Genomic DNA, 27306 nt, shown 5'->3' with positions numbered 1-27306 from the left:
CAACTGTGAGCACTTTGTGTGCTTTTGGTGCAGTGTTTGCACATTTTGCAGGGAGTCAGGCATTGACAGGTTGCATATTGCTATGGCAACCACAGGTGAGAGCTCTTCATTGCTTCACATCAAGAAGCTTGAAGGCTCACATAACTATGATATTTGGCAAACCCAGTGCTATAATGTGTTGCTCCAGAAGAAGCAGCACAAGCCTATCAAAGAAAGGGGTGTAAAGCCCGCTTCTCTTACTGCTGAAGAGTGGGAAGATATGGATGAGCTGGCAAGATCTACTATCATGTTGTCTGTGTTAGACACTTTACTTTTCAGCATTCGTGAAGAGAAGACAGCTTGGGGAATGTGGCAAAGATTGCAGGACTTTGCCCAACAAAGTGCCTCAAGCAAAGTGTATTGGTTGAAGAAACTCATAGGTCTTCAGATGAAGGAAGGGGCGTCTATGGCAGCCCATCTAAATGAGTTTAATGGTATTGTCAGCCAAGTTATAAATCAAAAGTTGGCAATGGACGATGAGTTCAAAGCCACTTTTCTCTTATGCACTTTGCCAGAGAGTTGGGACACATTCAGGACAGCCACTAGCAATTCGAATGCTATGCTGTCATATGCAGATGTTGAGGGTGCTCTTCTTCAAGAAGAGATGAACAGGAAAAACAACTCTGTTGGAAAGTCCAATGCAATGAATGCACGTGGGAGATCCCAGCAAAGGGGTAAAAGCCAAGAACGGGGAAGGAGCAAGTCTCGCTCCAAAAAGGACTTGGAATGCCATTATTGTGGCAAGAAGGGACACATCAAAAAGCAATGCTACAAATGGAAAAATGATCAAAAGGAAAAGGGAAAAGGCAAAGACAAAGACAAAGATGAAGCCAAAGATGTAAAGCCAAAGGGCAAAAGTGGAGTCAAGATTGAAGAAATCAATGTGTCACATTCAGGTGACAGTGAGGATGAGGTCCTATTTACGTCTTCACTTGATGCCCATTCACTTCTTACAGGTGGTCATGGTATGCACTCATGGATCATTGATTCAGGTGCCTCCTTTCATGTCACAGGTTGCAGAGACTTGTTTGTTAGGTATACTGCTGGCAATGAAGGAGTGGTTTATTTGGGTGATAACCATGCATGCAAGATTCTTGGCAGAGGTGATGTAAGGCTTGTGTTTTCAGATGGCTCACAGCTTATGCTCCATGATGTCAGGCATGTGCCTGAGATCAAGAAGAATCTGCTTTCTACTGGACAACTTGATGATGCTGATTATGTTACCACATTTGGTCGTGGAAAGTGGAAAATTAGTAAGGGCTCACTGGTTGTTGCCAAAGGCTCTAAGGTCGACACTCTTTACTTTATGCATGCAGGTGTTTGTCACCATGCTAATGTAAATGCAACCGAGCTGCCGGAAATTTCTATGTGGCATAGCCGGTTGGGACACATGAGTGCCAAGGGAATGGAGCAATTGTCTCGTTTGGGTTACTTGCCTTCTCTAAAGTTTTCAAGTTTTCAGTTTTGTGAGCATTGTATATATGGTAGGCAACTACAGTGCCCCCACAAGAAAGCTCTTGGACAGAAAGATGCTCAGTTAGAGCTTGTGCATACAGATGTATGTGAGATGCCTCAGCTTTCTTTGGGAGGGGCAAAATATTTTGTGTCCTTTATAGATGATGCCACATGCAAGGTGTGGGTCTATCCTCTTCGTTTGAAGAGTGATACATTCGCAGTGTTTCAGAAGTTTGTTGCTCTTGTTGAGAATCAAACTGGCAAAACACTGAAGGCTTTGCGTTCCGACAATGGTGGAGAGTATATGTCCAAACAGTTTCAGGACTTTTGTGATGCTGAAGGCATCAAGAGGGGGCTCTCTACTCCTTATGATCCTCCACAAAACGGGACAGCAGAGAGGATGAACAGGACCATTCAGGAGAAGGTCCGTTCTATGTTGTCACATGCTGCGTTACCTCATGGTTTTTCGGCTGAAGCTGTTATGACAGCCGTTCACCTTATAAACAGGTCACCTAACACGAGGCTTGGTGGGAAAGTGCCAGAAGAAGTATGGACAGGGAAGCCTCCGTCATACAAGCACTTGAGAGTGTTTGGTTGCGTTATACGCAGGGAAATGCGCACCAAACTTGATCCTAAGTCTCACAAATGCATATTCCTAGGATATGGTGACAAAGGTGAAATGGGGTATAGACTTTGGGATCCCGTGAATAGAAAGATTATACGCAGCAATGATGTCATTTTTGATGAAACATGCATGTATAAGGAGCCTGCAAGGCAACAGGAGCCTAGCAGAGTCATCTTTGATGATGATGGACATCATGGACAACAACCAAGGGCTGTAAATCAGCCATTACAGTAGCAAAACCAGCCCTTAAATGGTGCTGAAAATGGTCCAAATGGACAGCCAGAGATGGCAGAAGATATCCCTATGGATATACCACAGTTATAGGAGATACCGGGCATGATTTTTCAGCCTTATGGCATGGAACAGGAGCCACCGATGGGTGATATGCAGGCTGGACAGCAACCTGCAAATGATGGTCATTGGGTACGGAGGTCCACAAGACCCTCCAGAGCCCCTGACAGGTTTGTTCCAGGGGTTGACTACTTGATGCTTACTAACTGTGGGGAGCCCTCATGTTATAAGGAGGCTTTACAGAGGGCAGACAAGGCTCTTTGGGAGCGTGCCATGAAGTCAGAGATGGATTCTCTGCACAAAAATGGAACATGGAAGTTGGTGCATTTGCCTGCTGGCAAGAAGGTTTTGCCATGCAAATGGGTTTACAGGCTCAAAGTTGCACCAGATGCAAAGCCAAGATACAAAGCCAGGTTAGTGGCTAAGGGCTTCAAGCAGCAATATGGTGTGGACTTTGATGAGATCTTCTCTCCAGTGGTCAAAATGACCACACTTAGAGCTGTGTTAGCTTTGGTTGCGCATGATGATCTGGACTTGATTCAGATGGATGTGAAGACTGCTTTTCTTCACGGTGATCTCCATGAGGAGATATATATGCAACAACCAGAGGGTTATGCCGTGAGTGGAAAGGAGAAGCTTGTATGCAAGCTGAAAAAGAGTCTTTATGGGCTCAAACAGGCACCAAGGGAATGGTATCATAAATTTGATACATTCATGAAATCCCAAAAATTCAGGAGAAGTGACATAGATCACTGCTTATACACCAAGAAAGCTTTGGATGGCAGTCTATTGATCCTCATCTTGTATGTTGATGATATGTTGATTGCCGGGAAATCTCGTAAAGAGATGGATGCCTTGAAGAAGAGGCTGCATCAAACCTTTGATATGAAGGATTTGGGTGATGCAAATCACATTTTGGGTATGCGGATACTTCGGAACAGAAATCAGCATGTGTTGTATTTGTCTCAGAAGGAATACATTGGCAAAGTTTTGCAGAGGTTCAATATGGACGGGGGGAAGAAGACTAGTACTCCTTTGCCTCCATATGTGAAACTCAGTGCTATGGACAGCCCACAGTCAGATAGTGGCAGGGCTGATATGGCCAAGATTCCGTATGCTTCAGCTTGTGGCAGTCTCATGTATGCCATGGTTGCTACTAGGCCGGACATTGCGTTTGCAGTGGGAGTGGTTAGTAGATACATGGCCAACCCTGGCAAGAAGCATTGGGAAGCAGTGAAAGGTGTCATGAGATACCTGAAGGGCACACAGGATATGTGCATTCAGCTTGTTAAGATTCATACAGATGACAACCCGGCTGATCTGTTGACAAAGAGTTTGCCTCCGGAGCGGTTTGCTCATTGCAAACACTTGATGGGCATTGGATGAGGCCAGTTTCAGCCTTGATATGGCCTTGTATATTATCATGTACATGCTGATTTTTTCTTTTCCTTCATTTAAGGGCACTTTGCCTTTAAGTGGGAGGTTGTTGGGGTAAAGGCATAATGCCCACCCTTATAGTGTGTACAAGCCCATAAGTTATAGTACATAGTACACTTAGTACTTTTAATGTACTAAGTGCACTATGTGTACTAGTGCAATATACATGTGTGATAGGGGCACTCATTCCCATGAGTTGACTTATCCCCACAACTCTCTCTCTCCCTTCTTCTCTGTGTATGTCTCCCACATGAACTCTAACCGTAATTCTTCTTCTCCCATTCACAAAACGTGCATGCCATAGCTTTGCATCATGCATAGCAGAAGTGTGGGCAGCCACTGTATTTGCATCATGAGTATGCTTGTTATAGCTGTCTAGCTTATACAAGCCTTTGTATCGCTGTCTAGCTTATACAAGCCTTTGTATCGTGTTCCAGAAGTGACTATTTCATAACCCTTTGATGAGTCTTTTACCAAACACTTCCCATCTTCAAATTCAACCTTTAAACCTTGGTCGTTTATGGCTGAGACGGAGAGCAGATTTTTCTTTATCCTTGGAACATACAACACATTTTTCATACATATATTGGCACCATTGCTGCAATAAGTATGACATTGCCAATTCCCTTTACTAGATATGTGGTATGATCTGCACATGATACAGTGCGGCCATTTGAAGCATAAACCAAGCGCTGAAATACATCTTTGCATGAAGTGATGTGGCTCGAAGCACCACTATCAAAATACCATGATACATCCTGTCTGTCAGATGCAATGCAAGACATATCATTGTCTGAAGCACTTGGTGTGTCACTAGTGCATGTGACCAAAAAAGTGTACTCTTCTTGAATTACATTAGCCGATTGCTGTGCTTTGTCATCAGAAGAGTCTGCTACTGCATTGCCTGCATCTTTCTTTTTCTCTTTTGCAATGATCAATCCGCTTTCTACATTCATTGATGTAGTGGCTAGGCTTATGGCAGTAGTGACATTTGCCCTTCTTTTTAGGCTTTTTTGCATCCCCTTTATGAGATTTTTCACCACCAGAAGAGGGTTGTCCATGACCAGCCTTACTAGATTGTTGTCTCCCATGCCTAAAGATCTTTGCTTTACCCTTGTCCTTGGCTGTAAATGCCTCGTCTCCACCACGGTTGCTAGAAAAGTTTGCTCTTGTTTGCTCTTCTTGCAAGAGTAAACCCACTAGCTCTTCAAAAGTGACGAGATCGCCACCTCCTCTCATAGAGAGGTTGAGAGAGGTGTGAAAGCCCAAGTAGGAAGGTGGTAAAGAATGAAGAGTGTTGGTGACCAGCTGTTTGTCTGGGATAACCTCATCAATGTTGAGCAATTGTTCCTGCAAATCTCACTTTGGTGAGATGATTTGCCATGGAGTCACCCTCATCCATAGAAAGAAGATCCAATTGCCTCTTCAAGTAGGCAACTCTTGCCTCGTTGCGTACTTGATACATTGCTTCCAATGTGTCCCATGCAAGCTTCGATGTCTTGCAAGACCGAATGTGTGGAATAATAGTCCTTTTCACTGAAAGGGCTATCAAGGACATGGCCTGTGCATCCCTAGAGTCCCATCTCTCCTGAAATCCTTGGTACCTTTCAAGTACCGCAACATGCAGAGTGCTGCCTGCCAATGAACATCCAAAGGTGCCTGCGTGAAAGCATTGAGAGTTCCCACCTGAAATGTACAATCAAGCCATGTGTTGAGCAACCAAATCAAGGAACCAACCAATTTCTTGTACAGAAGTGTATCTGTCACTGCTCGATCAGATCTAGAAGAGGAGAGTTTGTGTGACATGCAGAAGCTTTGGGAGTCTTCTTTCAGCCCTTTCACCATCGGGAACATGTTGATGCAAAACGCAAGCAGAAGAGAGAGATAGCTGAGAATTCAGTATATAATATGGTACAAAAAAGTACATCTGTCTTGCAGCCATAGGCTGCCTCCTTGAAAAGGTATAAAACCTAGTCTAATCCTAGTTCTATGACTCAGCCCCAAGTCAGGACTGAATGAAGAAAACAATGAGCAATTGTGCCCTTTTATAGGCCTTGGAGGACCTAGTGAACTGGAAGATCTTTTGGGCTCGTGTATATATGGATGCGTGGCGTGTGTGAAGATTTGGCTTTGGAGGGCGTTGCCAGGTGTTCAGTGTGGATGGATTTGTTTTGGGCCTGTTGCAGGCCTGTCCGGAAGTGGTCTACTGGAGGTCCGCTGGAGATGATATTAACTGCTCGGTCGTCTTGAAGTGTGTGGGCGTCCTAGAAGTACAGTGGGCACACGAAGTTATATGTGAAATGTGTGTGGAAAGTCTTGGGGATAATTGATGATAAAAGGGCCAAGGTAGCATTGAACAATAAAAGGAATAATATGGTGGCCATTTTTTATAATAAATAAAATATAGAAAAAGGATGATGTGGCCAGCTGGCAAAGTTGGCGTGGAGACTTATTTGGCTGCCAGCGCATCTTCCAAAAGATTAACGAAGCTGGCGAAGCTGTTAGAAGTCATCTCCTGTCTATTTGTATACACCAGGGCCTCTGTTGTGGGTGTGCCCGCCCGTATATCATTTTTCCACACTCCCCGTATTTTTTCCCTATTTTTCCCATTTTTTTCTAGTGACTGGAGGGCTGCCAGTTGATGCCAGGAGCACTCTGAAGCTGGCCGACTGCATCTGTATCAGTCGTGGGCTGTCTGAGTGCTGGCCGACTTGTTCTGTCCAGGCGTGGGGCATCAGATGCTGGCCGACTGCTATATTCAGCAGTCGTGGGAGTTTTGCTCAGTCGTGGGCCCTTTCCAGTGCTGGCCGACTGCCCTCATGGGCTTGTATATATTGCCCCCCATCCTCCTCCACTTTCTCATTCAGTATCTTCGGGATCTTGTGTATAGAGAAGAGTTTACACACATCTCTCTGTGTTTCTTGTGCTGATTATTTTCTGCAGTCTACTTGCTCTTGTCTACCCAAGTTTGGATATCATTTCCGCTGCATATTCTGACATGGTATCAGAGCCCTAGGCTCTAGGAGATCTTGAGCGTTTTTCTGAGCAAGAGGGGGAGCAACAGGTTACTGATCGGTGGACTGTTTCGGGCTGAACGGGAAGTGAAGGTGCAAGAGGAAGGCGGGCAGAGGGGCTGGACAGCCACTTGCATATTTTCTAATTTTCAGATTTTTCCCACCCACCCACCCTTTCAGGTTACTCTCCGAGATGGCGGATTTACTCGAGATGGCGGAGAAGCACGTGAAGATTCCGACTCTCCCCACGTTCCCAGTGGATCGGCAGTTGGACGGGTCCAATTATGGCATCTGGAAGGTCATGATGGAGTCAGTTCTGGTGTCATATGATCTTGCTGATTTTATTATCAAAGGGGTGCCAAGACCGGAAGCTGAGGAAGGGGAGTTATTATCGACGAGGAAGGACCGAGAGGCACAGGCACAAATGTGGGACCGTGTCAACGCCAGGGTCCGGTCGTTTATATTCCTCAATTGCACACCACAGGTGATCAACCATGTGAAGCACATGACGCTGGCGAGAGGCATATGGGAGCACTTGGCTTCTTTGTACAACAGGGTGTCACCCATGAAGCGGATATCCTTGGAAGTGCAGATGCGGGTTATGAACCCTGCAAAGTCTTCGACGATGTGGGAACACATTAACAAGCTGCAGGCCCTTCAGCAGGAAGTCCTTCAAGCTGGGAAAGAGATATCGTCCGAAGATATGGCCATCACGTTACTTTCCCACTTGCCTGGTCAGTATTCCGCTTTCTATTCCTCGTTGATCACTAGTGGCAGGCTCAGCACCATTACTTGGGAGGAGCTTGTGCCAATGGTCCTGGACCAGGAGGAACGTTTCACGAACCCTCCTCACGGCGGAGGTTCGGAGGCCTTAACTGGCCAACGGTCGAAAGGCCGTAATACCAACAAGGGCAAAGGGAAGGCTTCACCAGATAAGTCTTCCGAGAAGAAGCCTGATCCAGAACGAGAGAAGCTGAAGGCCGAAAGATCGTGTAATGATTGTGGCGAGAAAGGCCACTACTGGAGGAAGTGCCCTAAGCGGACAGGGAAGAGTGCTGAGTCCTCAGCCTCAGCTGCGAAGACTCCGGCATTTGTGCACTTGGAGATGGTGGACTCCGATGATTCATCGTCTTCGAGCGAGGAGGCAGTTGGCTTCACCGCAAAGGATACTCGGGAATGGATTCTCGACAGTGGTGCTTCCAGGCACATGACTCCATCCCGTGACTTCTTCCTGGATCTGAAACGGCAGTCAGGTCGTATCTTTATTGGCGATAACTCCACTATTCCGATTCATAGTGAGGGCCGGATGGAGATCATTCCCGACGGCAAGGGGGGCAAGCATGCTTCCCGTGTTCTTTATGTCCCTGCTCTGGGCTTTCATCTTTTGTCACTGCATGAGGTATGCAAGACTGGCGTTCGGGTGGAATCTGAGGAGCATTCAGTTGCTCTAAGGGACCGTGAGACAGGCAAAGTTGTTTGGGAAGGCGGTGTGGAGAACGGCATCTACAAGCTCTCTGCACTCTCCTCACTGACAGGCTCTCAGGTCGGAGATTTGTGGCACTTTCGTGTTGGCCACTTAAATGTGGATGCTTTGCGGCGCGTCTTCCGGGACCAGATGGTGGTTGGCTTGCCAGATGTTGGTAGTAGGCAAGGACGCTGCAGTTCTTGCATACGTGGTAAGCAGCACAGGGAATCCTTTCCGAAGCAGGCTTCCAGGCGGGCTTCGAAACCTTTGGAGTTGATTCACACTGACTTGTGTGGACCACAGCAGATACCATCCTTGGGAGGATCTCTCTACTTCATGCTGCTTGTTGATGATTGTACTAGATTCACGTGGGTCTACTTTCTTTCACAGAAGGACCAGGCTTTTGCTTGGTTCAAGGATTGGCACGTGATGGTGGAGAAAGAGTCTGGATTTCAGGTCAAGACTCTCAGGGCTGACAAAGGAGGGGAATTCTCCTCGACTGTATTCTTTCGGTTTTGTGCAGATCATGGCATCAAGAGGGAATTGGCCAATACCGGATCGCCTTCGTAAGAACAGGACTGTGGTGGAGATGGCGAGGACCATGCTGGAGCATCGAGATCTTCCTCGTCCACTTTGGGGTGAGGCTGTGGCGACAGCTGTCCATACCATTAACCGCTCTCCGACGACTTCTGTACCCCATATGACTCCATTTGAGGCATATTTTGGCAGGAAACCCGATGTCTCGCACTTCCGTGTCTTTGGGAGTGACGCGTATGTACATATTCCGAAGAAGCAGAGGGGGAAGCTTGACTCCAAGTCCCGCAAGCTGGTATTTGTGGGGTATAACTCTCTTTCCAAGGGATACAGGTTGTATGATCCAGAGAGGAACGAGATTGTTGTCAGCCGGGATGTGGTCTTTGACGAGCATGTTCCAGCATCCACTGTCGAGGAGCCGCCACTTCTTGGAGATCCAGAGTCTGATGATGATTCCCAGTCTACCACTCCAGTTGATCCACCTCAGTCATCACAGGAGGTTGAGCCCGCAGCTGGAGTTGAGCCCCCGCGACCACAGGAGGCTCCACGATCTGTTCGAGTACCTAGGTGGTTGATGGACACCCTTCGGGAGTCAGGTGTCACGGAGCTACCCTCCGAGTGGACCACACAGGACGGCCCTCGAAGATCACATCGAGTTCGAGATAAAAGCAACACGGCGGAGCTTCTTCAGGTGAACTATGCTCTTATGTCTCGTATCATGCGGGATAAAGAGCCCACTTCCGTAAAGGAAGCCCTTTCACAGGATACTTGGAGGGAAGCCATGCAGGTGGAACTTGACGCCATCCAGAAGAACAACACTTGGGAGTTGGTACCGAGGCCGTCGAAGCGGTCAGTCATTGGTGTCAAATGGGTCTTTAAGACCAAGTACGCGGCTGATGGGTCGGTGGACAAACACAAAGCCAGGCCCGTGGCTAAGGGTTATGCTCAGCGGCCAGGCATCGACTACGAGGATACCTTTGTACCGACAGCGAGGATGACCACGATTCGGACCGTTCTTGCCCTTGCTTCTTCTCAGAGGTGGCCCGTGTACCAGATGGATGTAAAATCGGCGTTTCTTAATGGTGACCTGCAGGAGGAGGTGTACGTTGAGCAGCCTCCAGGCTTCATTGTTCCAGGATCGGAAGGGATGGTTTACAGGTTACGTAAGGCCTTGTATGGTCTTAAGCAAGCTCCGCGGGCTTGGAATCAGAAGATTGATTCCTTCTTTATTCGGACTGGATTCCAGAGATCGGTTGCAGATCCGAACCTGTATCTCTTTCGGGAACGCGGCATGGTCACACTCATCATCCTTTATGTGGATGATCTCATTCTCACCGGCGGTCATGTGGAGCACATTGGAGTGACGAAGGCTGCCTTGTCGAAGGAGTTTGAGATGACCGACTTAGGCTTACTCCACTTCTTCTTGGGATTGGAGATCTGGCAGACCTAGAGGGGGTTTTTCGTCTCTCAGCAGCGGTATGTTCATGAGTTGCTTGAGGCCTTTGGGATGGAGAACTGCAAGCCTATTACTTCGCCGATGGACCCGAACACAAAGTTAACCGTTACAGATCCTTGTGAGCCAGTTGATGCCTCGCAGTACCGGAAGTTGGTTGGTTCATTGATCTGGTTGCTGAACACCAGATTGGACTTGAGCTTCTCCGTGGGGCTGTTGAGCTCTTTTATGCAGACGCCATTGAAGACTCATTGGGACGCAGGATTGCGGATCTTGCGGTATCTGCAGAGTACGAAGGATCTGGGACTCTTTTACACAGGAGGGAATGGAGTCAAGCTCCAAGGTTGGAGTGACTCCGATTGGGGAGGAGATCCAGACACGAGGAGATCTACTTCAGGATACACTTTTACCCTCGGCTCAGGAGCGGTTTCTTGGAGCAGCAAGAAGCAGCCAACTATTGCCCTTTCTTCGACAGAGGCAGAGTATCGGGCTGCTTGTGGTGCTGCTTGTGAGGTTGTATGGCTGCGGAGGCTGCTTGGCGAGATGGGGTTTCCACAGAGGGAGCCCACAGTCATCCAGTGTGATAACCAGAGTTGTATAGCTATTGCTCGGAACCCGGTTTTCCATGCCCGGACCAAGCATATAGAGATACAGTATCACTTTGTTCGTGAGAAGATCTTGGCGGGTGACATCTTGCTACTTTATTGTTCGACGGAGGACAATGCGGCGGACCTCTTCACGAAGTCTCTACCTCAGGCTACGCTCAGGCGGCACTCCAGCTCCCTGGGGTTGGTTACACAGCCAGGAGCTGAGAGGGGGTGTTAGAAGTCATCTCCTGTCTATTTGTATACACCAGGGCCTCTGTTGTGGGTGTGCCCGCCCGTATATCATTTTTCCACACTCCCCGTATTTTTTCCCTATTTTTTCCATTTTTTTCTAGTGACTGGAGGGCTGCCAGTTGATGCCAGGAGCACTCTGAAGCTGGCTGACTGCTATATTCAGCAGTCGTGGGAGTTTTGCTCAGTCGTGGGCCCTTTCCAGTGCTGGCCGACTGCCCTCATGGGCTTGTATATATTGCCCCCCATCCTCCTCCACTTTCTCGCCTGTATATCATTTTTCCACACTCCCCGTATTTTTTCCCTATTTTTCCCATTTTTTTCTAGTGACTGGAGGGCTGCCAGTTGATGCCAGGAGCACTCTGAAGCTGGCCGACTGCATCTGTATCAGTCGTGGGCTGTCTGAGTGCTGGCCGACTTGTTCTGTCCAGGCGTGGGGCATCAGATGCTGGCCGACTGCTATATTCAGCAGTCGTGGGAGTTTTGCTCAGTCGTGGGCCCTTTCCAGTGCTGGCCGACTGCCCTCATGGGCTTGTATATATTGCCCCCCATCCTCCTCCACTTTCTCATTCAGTATCTTCGGGATCTTGTGTATAGAGAAGAGTTTACACACATCTCTCTGTGTTTCTTGTGCTGATTATTTTCTGCAGTCTACTTGCTCTTGTCTACCCAAGTTTGGATATCATTTCCGCTGCATTTTCTGACAGAAGCATGGAGTTGGCCGGGGAGATAGAAAAGGTATCGCCTTGTTTGTTTTCAGAGGGCCTGGGTCAGTCTGAGAAGCTGGCGAGGAGAGGTGTGTGGCCGTCGTGTAGCAGAAGAGGGGCTGGACCACCTCAGTGAGCGCAGCTGGCTGGCAAGAAGGAGGGCTCTCTGGGTGATCAGCGGCCTGGAGCGAAGCTGCTGCAAGCGTGCAGAGAAGAGGCCAGAGTGTGATGGTCGTCAGCAAGTAGAGACGCAAAGGCAGAGCCGCAGGCATCCCTTGTGGAGCGCAGCTGTATGAAGGAGAGCTAGCAAGGGAGGCCGTCTTGGGCTGGCGTACAGTGGGTGTTAAAGCGTAGGCTGGCGTGTGGGAGCCGCCTAGGAACTGCTGGCGAAAGGAGAATAAGCAACGAAGACAGGCGTGTAGAGGCCGCCTATGGGCAAGGTCTGGCGCAGCTGCAAGATAAAGCGAAGGGAAGCTGAGGAGCGCAGAGAAGTGGCAAAGCAGAGGGTGGTCGAGGTGCTCTTTGGCGTAGTTGCAGGACAGTGCCAAAGAAAGAGTGGTGCAGAGAAGCTGGTGTGGAGGGCGCCAGCGGTGAGAGGACAAGCTGTGAGCGTCGAGACCAGAGGGAGCTGGTGATAGCAAAACAAGCGCGGCCTCTGTTGCAAAGACAGGCTGGGGAGAAGGAGCCGCTAGGAAGTGTTGCAGTGGCTGGATACGTCAGTTGTAGAGGGCGACGTCTGTGGTAGCAAAGGCAACTGTGGGCAGAACAGTAGTTGGATGCGCAGAAGAGAAGTGGGTAGCGCAGCTGACTGACACGGGGAGAGCTGCCAGAGGATAGGAGGCTTTTGCATATGGCTGCTGGGGCGAGCACTAAGGGGCTAGGCGACAGTAGAGAGGACATGTAAGTGGGTGGCCTGGCGTAGAGCAGCTGGGGCGCTCAGCGGAGGTGATGGCCGTCTACAAACTGTGTGAAAGCAGAGGCTGTGTGAAAGTAGTAAGGCTGGCCATGTGAGGGCTGGTGTGGGCCACGTAAGTTGAGACTGATAGTGAAGAGCAGAGTGGGTGCCGAGTGAAACAGAGAGAGATGAAGTGTTGCTGCTTATTATAGAGAGTCTCGCGAGTTTGTGAGAGCTCTATGGTCTTGGAGCCTGGATCTAGTGCAGACGTGCACCTGCTTTATGCAGCCGAGGCCGGCAGCAATCTCGAGGCCCGCGAGGGCAGCTTCGTGGCGGTATGGGACGTCGCGAGGAGGAGATTGGTCGGTGAGTCATCCTAGTTAGCTCAGCTCGTGGCTCGGTGGGGACAGCCAAGACTGTGGGCTTGCCCACGGCTGTCATGGTTGGGAGGTGAGTCAGGCCTGCACCCCCTTGCTCGTTTGTTTGTTCGTTTGTTTGCAGGATTCGAGTTTCGAACCAAGATCGATCACGAGGGGATCCGTGGGGATTTGACAGTGGTATCAGAGCATACCTCGTGAACGAGCAAGTCGGTAGGTAGAGAAGATGAGGTCGAAGAACGGTATGTGTTAAAAAAGCTTGCTGTTTTTTCTGTGCATACTGCAGTTTTCAGATTAGTATGTGTTTTTTCTTCATCTAAGACACCCATGTTGATGGGGGAGGTGGTAGTCTAAGTAGGGTTGATTGCTTTGCAAAGAAGAGGCATGTTTGTTGTGCATATGCATAAACTGCACGGAGAGAAACAGAAAAAAAAAAAGAAAAAGCATATTGCTTTTCGTTGAACGAACAAGAGAGAGAGAGCGTTTGTGTGAACGATGATCGGGCAGATTTGTGCGTTGGCGGGAGACGCTGGTTGGCTATCGGCGGCGGCTGGCAGGCAGGCGCATGTACCTGTGTAGCCAGGCGGCCAGGCAGCCAGGCCTACGCAGCCTAAGCGCAGGTGTCCCGGCCAGGCCCGGCCATGCACTGGAGGCGCCCAGGCCACGCACAGCAGGTTGCCGCCCAGGCCACGTGGCCTTGTGGCCAGGCATACTCGGGCGGTGGCAGGCGCAGGCTAGCGTGAAGCGCAGCTACCAGCAGCAGCCGACGGCAGGCAAGGTGACGCTGGCGGGACGACTCGCGCAGGCCGATGGTGACGTCAATAGCAACGCCGGCAGCTAATCCATGGGGGTTGAGAAAAAAAACAAAACAAAACAAGGAAAGCACTCGTTTTGGGCTTTCGTTTTTTTTTTTTTTTTTTAAGGTTTAACAACTCCTCCAAGGTTTCTAAGGTGTTTTATTTTTTTAAGAAAAGAGAATATATATATCCATATATATGTATATTAATATATATATATATATATATATATTTATATTTATATTTATTCAAGAAAAAAAAAACACAAAAGCAAAGCAAAAGTTAACCCTAGCTTTTGAAGATTTTTGGCTTTTGGGAAACCTTTATAAACCCCCTCAAGTAGGCTTCTTGCCACACATCTCTCAAGTTCTCAAGTTTTCAAGCTCTCAAGCTCTTGAGCTCGCTCGCACTTTTGTTGTGCAAAGATCGAATTTTCTCTCCGCGTACCCTCTTCACGATGTCGACCCAAGAATCAGAGTTGGAGCCCCTTGTGGAACGCGAAGGCTTGCCGGCTACGGAAGGTACCGATGCCGATCTTTTTGACGATTTTGTGTCAAAATCAGATTTCCAAGAGTTCAAAGTAGCTCTCGAAGCTTCTTCGATGGAACGTCAGGCACAAATCGCAGCCCAGATGCAGGCTTTGCAAAACTCCATCGCTCTATTGACCACTACCCTCTCTACTTTCTCGGGTATGGATACCTTGGCTTCAGCTTTAGGCCCCAACATTACTCCAGAACCGTTCGGGGGCGAGCAAAAGCAACGAACCAAGGAGATCGTGGACACGTGGCTACACAAGTGGCAAGTTCACTTTCAGTTTCATCCATATGATGATGGAAAGAAGATCCAATTAGCAGCAAGTTTCTTGTCCGGCAAAGCTTTGCTTTGGTGGAAGGAACTCAACCCTAAGCCAACGACTTGGGCACAATTCGAAGACGTTTTCAAGAAAGAATTTCTCAAGAAAGAGGATGATTACGATGTTGTTGCCCGGTTTTCAGCTTTGACCATGACCTCGCAGCACCTCACTTATGAGGTCTACCTCCAGAAGTTTCGTGGCTTGCAGATGAAAGCTACAAAGATGGATCCCACTACTCTTTTGGGGTTTTTCGTAGCTGGTTTACCAGACTCGTACCGATTACAGGTTAAAAATAACAAATGTAAAACTTTGGACGAGGCCATTCATTCAGCTCGTATCTATGATGATACGATGGTCTCTTCCAAGTCGAAACCCGTTACCGAGCAGGGGAACAAGAATAAAAGAAAGTTCTCCGCACCTATGGCTAACACCACTGAAGGGAAGTCTTCGGACCAACCTTCGAAGAGTTCAAGTTCGACACCAGCGAAGAAGAAACGACTCCTTAGGGCTTTGAAGCTCAAGAAGGAAGGACGTTGTTTTATCTGCGAAGAAAAAGGACACATGCGTAATGTGTGCCCGAAGCAAAAGGATACCAAGTCAAACGCAGGACCCAAGCCTACATTTTGGGTTAACCAATGCTCCAGCCACTTTCCAGCAAATGATGAACGATCTTTTTCGTGAACATTTAGGGAAATTTGTGGTGGTGTTCCTGGATGATATTTTGATTTATAGTCGTACTCTTGAGGATCATGTCAGACACCTCACGATTGTCTTAGCTATTTTAAGACAGAATCGACTATATGCTAAGTTAAGTAAATGTGAGTTCTTTATGACCGACATCATTTACTTGGGACACAAGATCACTAGAGATGGATTGAGCATTGACTATGACCGAGTTCAGAAGGTTTCGGACTGGCCTATACCACGAACAGTGAAACAACTTCGTTCTTTTCTCGGTTCTGTTGTTTTTCTTCGGAAATTTGTACGCGAGTACTCTCAGCTCACACTACCGATGACTGTATGTGTGTGATGCGGATGATTTGAGAGGAAGGAAAGCTCGTTGGGCAGAGTTAATGCAAGATTTTGATTTTGAGATCCGTTATCGGAAAGGGTCCATGAATAGTATTGCAAATGCGCTTAGTCGGATTAGAGAGGTGAATACTTTGTTGTTCACCGAGATTTCTACTGACTTATTTCAGTCATTGAGAGGGCTTTGCAGGACTAATAGTTATTTTGGTCCATTTTGGCAAAAGATCCAGGACGGAAGCTCATTGATTGACCAAGACTCGATGGCTGAGCAATCTACTCTTCAGGCTACAGGTGGTCAGTGGATGATTCGGAATGATTTGCTATTCCGTAATGACAAAATTTGTGTACCACAGATCTCGGACATTAGGTCCAAGATTCTGAGGGAGTGTCATGACGCCCCTTCTGCTGGACACCCTAGGGTACACAGGACACTATCATTAGTGAAACACACTTTTTATTGGCTGAAGATGAAAGGGTATGTAGAAGATTATGTTCTCAAGTGTCAGATTTGTCAGGCAAATAAAGCTGAACGCTTTAGACAGGCTGGGTTGTTACATCCTTTGCAAATCCCAAGTAATAAATGGGAAAGTATTTCCATGGATTTTATTACCGGATTGCCAAGAACACATCAAGGCCACGATTCTATTTGGGTTGTGGTAGATCGCTTGACAAAAATGGCTAGATTTTTACCAACCCGGAAGACTATTACAGCTACGCAATTAGCTCGGCAGTTTATCGAGCAATTGTTTAGATTGTACGGGTTACCGCACGACATAGTCAGTGATAGAGACGCTAAGTTTACGAGTGATTTTTGGAAACTTGTTTTTGAGAAGTTGGAAACAACTTTGAATTTGAGTTCCTCAGATCATCCTCAATCTGATGGCCAGACTGAAAGAGTGAATCAGATTTTGGAGGATATGCTTCGAGCATATGTATCCAAAAGACAGAGTTCATGGGAGGATTATCTTCCTATGTTAGAATTTGCATATAACAGTACTAAGCATACGAGTACAGGGTTTAGTCCTTTCATGCTTATGTATGGTTTTCAACCAAGATCACCTGTTACAGTAGGATTCTCAGGACTTCAGCATGATGTAACACGTACTTTTTTGCAAGATATGTAAGAAATGTTACAAGTTGCGAAGGAATCTATTAGAAGTGCTCAAGACCGAGACAGGTTTTATTCTAATAGACATCGTTCACCTAGAGAGTTCTCTGAAGGAACGATGGTGTATTTGCGAGTTCCGAAAGATTCCGAGACTTTACGGACAGGTAGATCTCCGAAATTATCCCCTAGATACTGTGGACCATTTCGTGTTACACGACGGATTGGTTCAGTTGTATATGAATTGGATTTGCCTTCTCATGTGAAAGTTCATCCTGTATTTCATGTTAGTAGACTTCAGGAAGTACTGGGTGGAGCAGATCAGTTAGTTACTCCTCAAGAAATTATAGATGTTGAGGACATGACATTTGTTCCGCACGAACCTGAAAAGATTCTTGGATTTCGTGAACGAAGATTGCGTAATACGCTTATCACAGAATATTATAGAGAGTCTCGCGAGTTTGTGAGAGCTCTATGGTCTTGGAGCCTGGATCTAGTGCAGACGTGCACCTGCTTTATGCAGCCGAGGCCGACAGCAATCTCGAGGCCCGCGAGGGCAGCTTCGTGGCGGTATGGGACGTCGCGAGGAGGAGATTGGTCGGTACGTCATCCTAGTTAGCTCAACTCGTAGCTCGGTGGGGACAACCAAGACTGTGGGCTTGCCCACGACTGTCATGGTTGGGAGGTGAGTCAGGCCTGCACCCCCTTGCTTGTTTGTTTGTTCATTTGTTTGCACGATTCGAGTTTCGAACCAAGATCGATCACGAGGGGATCCGTGGGGATTTGACAATTACATGCAGATCAGCTTGGCATTTTGATGCTTGCCTTCAAGGGGGTATTATGCGATGCCTCTTGATTTGATGCAATTGATGTCCACATGATCTTTGCCATGCATTTCAGGTGATGCGTTTATGTACTACTCTGCTCTAGCATTAGCACTGTGACATTGGGGATTCTCCTTTTCCCCGTCATATAGTGCTTGCTTTTCCCTCACTTGTACTTTCATTTCATATCATTATTGAGTACATCTTTTCCAGCACTCACGTTTCTCTGTGCTGTGTGTGCGCGCGCGCGCGTAGGTTAGCTGCCCTCCTACCCAACACCTTTGTCAGTTTGAGGCTAGGTATGCCTTCAACTAACTTATCTCGAGATAGCTCGTAGAGTGTGGCATAGGGTAGATGACCATAGCGAAAGTGCCATAGTCGTTCAATGTCGGAGGGAGCTTGGGTCACATAGGCCCGAACCCAATGAAACTCTGAACCAGCAAAAGATGGCTCAATTAGAAAAGTAGACATCCGGTACAAACCATCCTCTGAGCTTGACCTCTGGGAACAATAAGACCGGTAGTTTCATCAATTACCTCGACTGTCGACAACTCATTTCTTGAAGTAAACACCACAATCGAGTTGGGTCAGCTGGGATAATGAAAGTAAGTTGAGACCTAAATTAGGGACAAGATAGACATTGTCCAAGGTAGCCTAGTTGGGGCCATAGAAAAGTAGACATCCGGTACAAACCGTCCTTCTGAGCTTGACCTCTAGCAACAACAAGACCAGTAGTTTCATCAATTACCTCGACAACTCGTTTGTTGAAGTAAACACCACGATCGAGTTGGGTCAGCTGGGATACAAAAAGTAAGTTGAGACCTAAATTAGGGACAAGATAGACATTGTCCAAGGTAGCCAAGTTGGGGCCAGTGTTGGTGTCAAATAAGACAGTGCCAATGGATTTTATGGGCATCATTGTGTTGTTGCCACATCGATTTTCTCCCTTAACGGGATGCTAAGAGATGAAAATGTCAGCATTGCGTGCCATATGGTGAGTAGCTCCACTGTCAACTACCCAAGTGACTAGATGACCACAGGGAAGAGTTGGATGGGCCTCAATGATGGGCACAAAAGGATTGTCAGGTGACTGACAGATCTAAATGAAGGCAGAGGCTTTCCCCCGCGGATGGCCTCATTTTAGGCCCTTGTTTCTTCTTCTTTCTAGAGGAGTGGCTAGAATCAACCTTAAATGTGACCAGAGCGATATTGGCTGAGGGGCCGGGATGAGGTGTAAGGGAAGACCAGTCAGACATCTCTTCAAGGGTGGTAAAAGAAACTGACTAGAAAGGTGGGGCTTGAGCAACCTGACCAGTGGATCGCCACTGAGAGGAACGCGGACAAGTAGAACCATTGCCTTGTTGCTGGGTCCTTGGCGAGGAGCCCGGCAGAGTAGGTGCTGGATTACTACCCCCTCTAGATCTCCAATTTGGGGCATTGCTACCACCTTGGTTGGTTTGGCGTGTGGAGGTAGTGGGGTTGGAGGTGTTGCCTCTATTTCCTTGGCTTTAAAAACACACTCATCATCAAAATGTCCAGGCATTTGGCAATAAGTGCAAAATCTATTCTTTTTGGGAATATTTTGCCAGTGGGGAATGGGTGTTGAGGCAAGGTTTTTGGAATGAATATTGATGCCGGGAGGTTTGCCTTGATTTCCTGAGTTGCTGTTCCCCTTCTCTTACTGTCCTTTTTGAGTAGAGGTGGTATTGGACACAAGGGCCCCCTCTTGAGTGGAGTAAGAGGATGACTTCTTGGGATGAAATTGGTCATGCAACCGAGCGAAGCGCAAGAGTTGGCACTCACACTCATATAGGTTAGGCATAGGTTCTAAACTAATGGTCTGTGTGACAAAAGTAAAGAAGCTAGGCAGCAACTTGTTTAGTAAAGTGATAACCTGGTCTTCCTGGGACTTGACAGAACCAGTGGTGGCATACGCAGGACCCAAAGGAGGTGCAAGCGGTGATGACTGCAAACCAACACTAGTAGGAAGAGATATGGGTTGGGCGGAGGGTTTTGTGCTTGAAATTGAGCAGTATTCCATAACACATTAGCAGTAGGAACAGAAAGTGAACCAGAGGAGAAAACAGTGTCACCTCCTTCTTGGGTTCACAAAATGCCACGGATCAAGGGTAGTTGATGGTACCGTTTGCTGAACCTGTGCTACAAAAGAAGATATCCAAGTAGAGTTAGGCACATACGTACTAAAAGGCAAATACGAACCTAACGTGGTCACCAGCACGGATGATGATGGATCTCCGAACGACCGAGGAGGTACGTGTCCTTCCTAAGAAAAAGTCCCATGCCGAAGTCCAGTTTGTCGGCTAGAATGACAAGCAAGGTTCTCCAGTCGAGGCTAAATACCTAGGTCCAATACTGGTACACTGGCTATGGGCATGTATCCTCCTCTAGAACTAACGGCGGCTGATGAGCTCGGAGAAGAGAAACCATATGCCAAGGGTGTAGAGGGTGAGTGGGTAAAAATGGGTTGGTCGTCTCTCAATGAAAGACCTCGAACAGGGCTCTCTAGTGAATGAGGAGTCCCATCCTCATTCACACAGAGGAGTCCCATCCTCTGTGTGATCACACAGAGGAGTCCCATCCTCTGTGTGATCTATATCTAAATAAGGAGAGTCAATATCTGGTATGAAAGGCTAATCCTCCGGAATCGAGGATAGACAATCCATGCTGTGTACTCCATGGTCACCACCATGAAACTCGTTTCGGTGGCTTTGAAACTCGTTTCACGTTTCAGTGTTGAAACTTTTCATGTGCACATTGAAACCATATCGTTTCATGTGGGGAAAAAGGTTGTGATTTTGTGTGCTTTTTAGCTTTTATAATTCTTTCTCTTTCCTTCTTTTATTCTATTTGTTCTTTTCTCTTCTATTTTGTATGTCTTCTTTGTTTACTGATGATAAATATGCTAATATCATCTTATAACTATTGGCTAGTACCTTCACATTTTATGTATATGATCATTTCGGTCCAACGTTTCATTGTCCACCTACTTAGTAATGAAACGTCTTGTTCCAAAATAAATCGTTTCAACATCGTTTCGTTTCGATAGTGAAACGTTTCGCAGTGACCTTGGTGTACTCTCAAGGTCTTCAATCCTTTTGCTCACGATAGCTCTGATACCATGTGAGAGCAAAAGAGACCAAAGGACCAAATATATGAAAGATCAGAGCAAATCACGCAGCATGCAATGGTGATATGTATATAAATGATGAAGTCCAGTCATGGTCACCATGAAACTCGTTTCAATGGCTTTGAAACTCGTTTCACGTTTCAGTGTTGATACGTTTCATGTGCACATCGAAACCATATTGTTTCATGTGGGAAAAAAGGTTGTGATTTTGTGTGCTTTTTAGCTTTCATAATTCTTTATCTTTCCTTCTTTCATCCTATTTGTTCTTTTCTCTTCGCTTTTGTATGTCTTCTTTGTTTACTAATGATAAATATGCTAGTATCATCTTATAACTATTGGCCAGCACCTTCACATTTTATGTATATGATCGTTTCGGTCCAACGTTTCATTGTCCACCTACCTGGTGTTGAAACGTTTTGTTCCAAAATAAATCATTTCAGCATCGTTGCGTTTCGATAGAGAAACGTTTCACGGTGACCTTGAGTCCAGTACAGGAGCTCTATGTGAGACTCCGAACGAGCAGAGAAGGCTACTGTCCCAAAAACGCAAATAACAATCTCGAAGTAAGCCTAATGTAAGCGCCGATACATGCCTAATGTAGGGTTGAGATGAGAGCACTGATGTAAGCACGGATGTAAGCGCTTATGTCCTGATGATTGCTGATGTAAAAAACGCAGAGGTATGCTAAGGTGAAAACGCAGATATATATGCAGCCTGTACCCCTTTTGGGTGGCTTAGAGAGATTGGGACGCTGATCTTGCCATATTATACTTTTCACTTTTAGTTGGATCACATGGCTGATATCTAATGTATTGGGCAGCCTTCGTTATCAGTGTGGTTTCGCTTTAGATGTCTTGTTGTATGACCAGAATGCAATGGAGAACGCTTGCCATTTTTCAAGAGGGGGGTATTTCATGACCCTATGAAATTGGTGCAGCATAAGTGTGAGCATGGTAGAAGCGTGGTCTGTAGGAGGGAGTACAAGGCTGGACAGCGGGTTCATCCACAGGTGTTCTCTCTCTCGGCTGCAAGCCAAGAGGGCAAGAATGAACGGGGCTTTTCCTTGCAACTCTTCTCTCTTGTGAAAAGCGACACAAGGACTGTAAGTTTCTCTCTTTGTGAGCAAGTGGGACTGCAAGAGGTGTCATATTGAGTCTCTCTTTTCACTGGCTCGTGACTGTTCCGGAGTTGTTCCCTCTGGCCCTTCGTGAGAGGAAGGGTTTGGCAGTTCAGAGGGTGGAAAGAGGGCAAGATTGTGGACTGATTTGGAAGAGTTTGTGGACTGTTTTCATGGCTGAGTTTGTGGCTATGTGCATGGTTCAGTCAGATGCATATTCAAGGCCTCATGGATGCACTAACTTAGTAGATTAGAGGAGATAACAGTGTGGTGTTCTTGGGACACAAAGCTGTGTGTAACCTCTATGCTAAGAGGTCCAAAAGATTGGCAGATTGGACTTGCAGATATAGGAGCCATGAATGGCCATGTTGTAATCATTTAACCTTTTCCATTGAAATTGAATAAAGAAATACTAAAAGGGGCGCCAAACTTTGGGGCCAACAGGTGTCGTTCTCTTTCATGTGTTGAAGCACTCTAGCTGCTATTTATTTGTTCTATTGGCTGGACTACAATTGGATTGGGTGACTGATAATCTACCGCACTTGGGTTTCTACCAGAGGCGGGTTTCAAGGTTCCGTTGTTGCCGGGACCATCATCAACTTTCTTAAGGGGGTTAGCTCGTGGTTGTCTCGAGGAAAGCCATTGCTGAAAATTTCAGCAAGATGTTAGACTCTGAAGATGATTATGATTTTGATGATGAGGAAGTACAAGAGACCACTCCTGAGAGGACTGAATCTGAGGATGTACTTGCAGGAGAACAGGCTGCAGAAGATGCACGTTATGAGGATGTAACGCAGCCAGAAGACATGCCAAGTAAAGAGGAAGATGATGCCCAGTTTAAAGCCCGTTTGACAGCCCATTTGCCAGTTTGAGAAGTATTGTTGTCGGTTGCCCAAGGAAGTGCGTGACTATTGCATTAAGACTAGAGTAACAAATATGTAGCAAATGATAGAGAATGCCATGACGGCAAATGCATTACTCACTGGAGTTTCAACTGGATTTAAGGGCAGCAAAAGCACAGGCAAGAAAACTGAAAAGTCAGGCCATGCATCGCAAGATGCAACAGTGCTTGCAGAGAAGCAGCGTAAGAAGTTACCGATGCCCAAAAGAACTGAGGAGAGAGAGGCTTTCATGGATGCCAAGAAATGCTTTTTCTGTACCGAAGAGGAACATATGTCTTTCAATTGTCCCAAGCGTAAGTCCCACAAGGACTCTGACACTAAAGGGGAGCCCAAGTCTAAGAAAGCAAAGCCTTTTGCAGGCTTAGTTCTTGATCTTGTTGGGAACAGCCAGGTGGTGAGGAGACTGAGTTGTGCAGGACATGGGGCAAAGTTAGAGATCAGAATGCTTTGATTTTCTTTGACACAGGTGCTAGAGCCAACTTTATCTCACCAGATTTGGCTGGCAGATTAGGGATCCATGCAGAGGAGATGGGATCTTTATATGAGGCTAATATGACTTGTCCTGGGTATGCAGAACCCATTACCCCTATTATTGGGAAGCTGAGGCTTCATGTGCAGGGTTATGTGGACAGTGAGGAGTTCTATATCATGCCACTTGATGGGTGTGATGTTTTGTTGGGTATGCCATGGTGTCATAGAGTACATGTGGTGGTGGATACGTACAACAGGAAGATTACACTCATAGAGACAAAGAGCATATTTTAGATGTAAAGCTTAAAGGGAAATTTGTTTCTATTGTATGGCTTCGGCCATTTCATCAGTAATGAAAAAGCATCTTTCCGCGTACTTGGTTTTTGTAAAGGATGCAAAAGATGATGAATCTTAATCTAATTGTCTATGTTAGATAAAGACAGGACTGATTTCCTACGTGAGTACCAAGATTGTTTTTTTGAGTCATTGCCAGGAGAACTTCCTCTGGAAAGGCCAGAAGATCATGCTATTGATCATGGCTAATCTGAAAGAATGCAGAACAACAAAGCATCACACGAGTGGAAGCATCACACGAGCGGAAGCATAGAACGCGGACGGAGGCCAACGACCGGCTAGGTCCCCCCCCACACACCTGAAGATCCCGTGAAACCACCATAAAGGTGGGGGATGAGGGGAGACCAATGGGCATTTAGCCCTATATAGAGGGTAAGTTGACCCCAACCCATTATGTGGGATATTACGCTGCCACATGGCAGCAAGAGGAGCAAGAGGGCAAGATTTCATTCCAACATCCCCTTGGAAGCGAAACCCAATGCCAAGCAGGAGCCGACGAGACTCAGATGCGAAGCCCGATGCCGTGCACGAGCCGACGAGGCTCTGATACCATGAAAGAACGCACTCAGTAAACAGAGGCGCAGCACACGGAAGATGGCCATCAATCGGCCAAGTCTCATAGTAGGAGAGCACTACTAAGAAAAAATGCACCTCATTGTAGCTAAAATCATGGATAAATCATGTTTGGGTATGTAAAACGCAACAAATGAGCAACTCACGTAAGATTTCCATCCACAGCTGCATATGGAGTGTGTGACTCGCATGTGCACTTGCACCCGCACAAAAGATACTATAGCAAAGCACAACCCTACTAAGATAAGCCTTGAGAATACGAAACTTTCTTGATGCAAAACAGGAGAGGGTAGGTAGGTAACCTGCTGTGCGGCGACATGCCGGGGAGGAAAAGAGAAGCGGGCATTGCAGAAAGTGTTGTCCAAGCAAAGGAGGTCCACACGAGAGCCGCCCGTGGCCGCGGCTATGCAGCGCTTGATGGCGTCCAGCTTGGGGCTGCCGAATTCCCAACGAAAGTCACCAGTGTGGAGGATGCAGCCAAAGGCTCCACGGAAAACAAACATGACAGAGCCTAGGAACAGTAAAGATCAGATCAAAACAGGAGAAATTTTGGCCATGAATGATAATGTACATGAGAAAAACAAAGGTGAGCGCATATACCAGGGCAATGGTCTGCGTCGATAGGGGTGACCTCGAGCAATTGGTTTTTGGGGAGGGGTATCAAGGAGGGGGTTCCGAGGGGCAGGACGTGGATGAGGGAGCCGTCGAAGGAGGGGAACTTGAGGAGAAGGAGGGCGGCCGTGATGCGGGAGCAGTAGAGGGGGCCCTGCTGCCATCGCTCCGAGAGGCCCTTGGTGTGATCCGCATGCATGTGCGTGAGGAAGAAGGCCTGGCCCTTCCTGCACGTCCACCTGTCCACCGCGACCAGGCCTTCCATGACCTTGTTGCAAATAGCTTGTGCTGGAAAGCAGTGCGGTAGAGCAATTGGTGAAGGTGTGTGTTTGGATGGGGTAAGAAGAGCGATTGTTTGCTTTTTCTTGGCCCTTCTCGATTGCTCACATATTTCTTCTTTGCCATGGCCATGTGTTGTTCACTTTTATTTTCTTTTTTTGGACTTTTTTTTTTTGTTTTGCCCCCTCTCGTGTGACTGTTGAATCTTCTTCCTTGCTCTGTCATGTAGTGCACTAATTTCAGTTTATTCCATCTATCTTCTGCCCGTTCAAGATGGCTCCCACATCACAAATCAGAAGAAGAGCCCTTCACCATGGTTTCCATCTCCTTCCTTGCTCTGTCACTCCATTGCTCTGCTCTCAAAGACCGACTCCTCAACATCCACCATGTCACATGTAGGAGATCTTCCTACACACTCTATTGATCCTTGTTCTAGGATACAAACTCCTCGTAAAGGTGATGCTGATCTCTACAATCTTCATTGGGTAAAAAAGAAAGCTTGCTCATCCACCATGTCACATGTAGGAGATCACCCGATTGATCTTGCTTGTTCTAGGATACAAACTGCTCGAGAAGGTGTTGCTGATCTCCATAATCTTTATTGTGTAAAAAAGAAAGCTCACTCATCTAGTGAGTGTTCTTTGCACTTCTTCTAAAAGAGCCTATGCTATTCCGTATGCCTTTTGTTTTTTTATTATCTGCAACAACGGAATGCTGGCTTTCTTTCTCTGATTTCTTATTTCCTTTTTTGTGTGCATGTTACTTTCGATTCCTCTAACCCAATTGCAAATTTGTGTGCGAAATGCTAGTTTCTCAAAGCTGAAGAGCTTTCCTCAATTTGGAGTGTGATTTTTGAAGGAGCTTTTCTTGGCTGCCCTCTTTCTCTACTTGAACAATCTCTCTCTAACTATTGCCACCATCATCTCCTCCCACCACTGCCCAACCCAGCCCACCAACCCATCCCACACCACCAACCTTGCTCCTTCCTTTCTCTCTCTACTCACTCTCCTTCATCTCCCTCTTCCTCCCTCCCTTTTCACTCTCCCCCTCTCACTCTCTCTATCCTTCTCTTTACTTACTCTCTCTATCCTCCCCCCCTCTCTCTCTCTCTATCCTTCTATTGGCTCTCTCTCTCTCTCTCTCTCTTTATCATTCTCGTAGCTAACTCTCTCTATCCTTCGCTCTCGTTGGTAGCTCTGTCTATCCTTCCCCTCTCTCTCTCTCTCCTTCATTTCCCTCTCCCTCCCTCCCTCTCTCTCCTTGTCCAACCCTCTTCCCTCCCCCTCTCTCACTCTCCTTGATCTCTTTCTCCCTCCCTCCTTTTCACTCTCTCTATCCTTCTCTTTACTCACTCTCTCTATCCTCCCCCTCTGTCAGAACATGGGTAGGACTAGGGGGAGTCGGGCGCTTCAGGGGAGTTTAGACATGTGCGGACAGCCAAGGCTATTTTAGCCTACTAGGGTTCCTATATCTGGTTGGGTGAAGAGTTGCCCTATTCTCTTCTAGCAGGTTTCACGGTGGCCTCTCACTAGTATTAGAGCTATGCAATGTACGTGCTAGTCAAATGCCCCATCACAACGTTGTTCTGATACCTTGATACCTGGAAGCACACAACAGCTGCGCGTTGCCGTTCAACGGCATCTTCTCTCTTTGCACTTTTACAAACCGCGGAGGAGAGTAACTATTCGCCCTCTCTCTCTCTGTGACGTTACTTGTCCGATGGGAAGGAGGGCTTTATCGCTTTATCAACTTTGAGAGCAACCACTCTCTCTCTCTCTCTCTCTCTCTCTCGTTATCTGTCCGCACGAGAAGCGCAAGCAGCCACCAAGCACAAACAACCACCCAAGTGTGCTGGTTGTGAAGACGTCGATGGCATATACGTCTACAGAGCCAATAGCCATAGCATATGGTTGTCTAGCTGTTGCACAGCTAGCACACAACAAAAGTCAACAGCGTAGCCGATAAGCGCACAACAGCTAATAGGCCATCATGTGGAGATCAACAGCGACACACAGCCTTGTCAGAGCACACAAGAGCCGCTCGCACACAGTCCGCACCCGACCGACCAAGCTCCACACAACCAGCAGTCGACTACAAAAACGACGCACATGCAA

The 27306-nt window shown here is 47.1% G+C and overlaps 1 protein-coding gene across 1 annotated transcript in view; it reads right to left on the bottom strand.

Moving 5' to 3' along the window:
• LOC147610952 (uncharacterized) overlaps window positions 1–25267 on the bottom strand; it is a 74847-nt gene extending 49580 nt beyond the window's left edge. Inside the window, exons 1-2 of the mRNA XM_086785618.1 lie at window positions 24902–25267; window positions 24604–24812 (exon numbers count right to left, since the gene is read on the bottom strand). Of these exons, the coding sequence (XP_086641744.1) occupies window positions 24604–24812; window positions 24902–25178 (486 nt within the window). The 5' untranslated portion in view covers window positions 25179–25267. The remainder of the gene's footprint in view (window positions 1–24603; window positions 24813–24901) is intronic.
• Between the last annotated feature and the right edge of the window lie 2039 nt (window positions 25268–27306).

This window comes from Cibotium barometz, chromosome 48 (assembly GCF_041138505.1).
Source record: "Cibotium barometz isolate CiBa-2024 chromosome 48, ASM4113850v1, whole genome shotgun sequence".
NCBI lineage: Eukaryota > Viridiplantae > Streptophyta > Polypodiopsida > Cyatheales > Cibotiaceae > Cibotium > Cibotium barometz.
The sequence above is the reverse complement of the archived record's forward strand: the minus strand, read 5'-3'. Positions and strand labels throughout refer to the sequence as shown.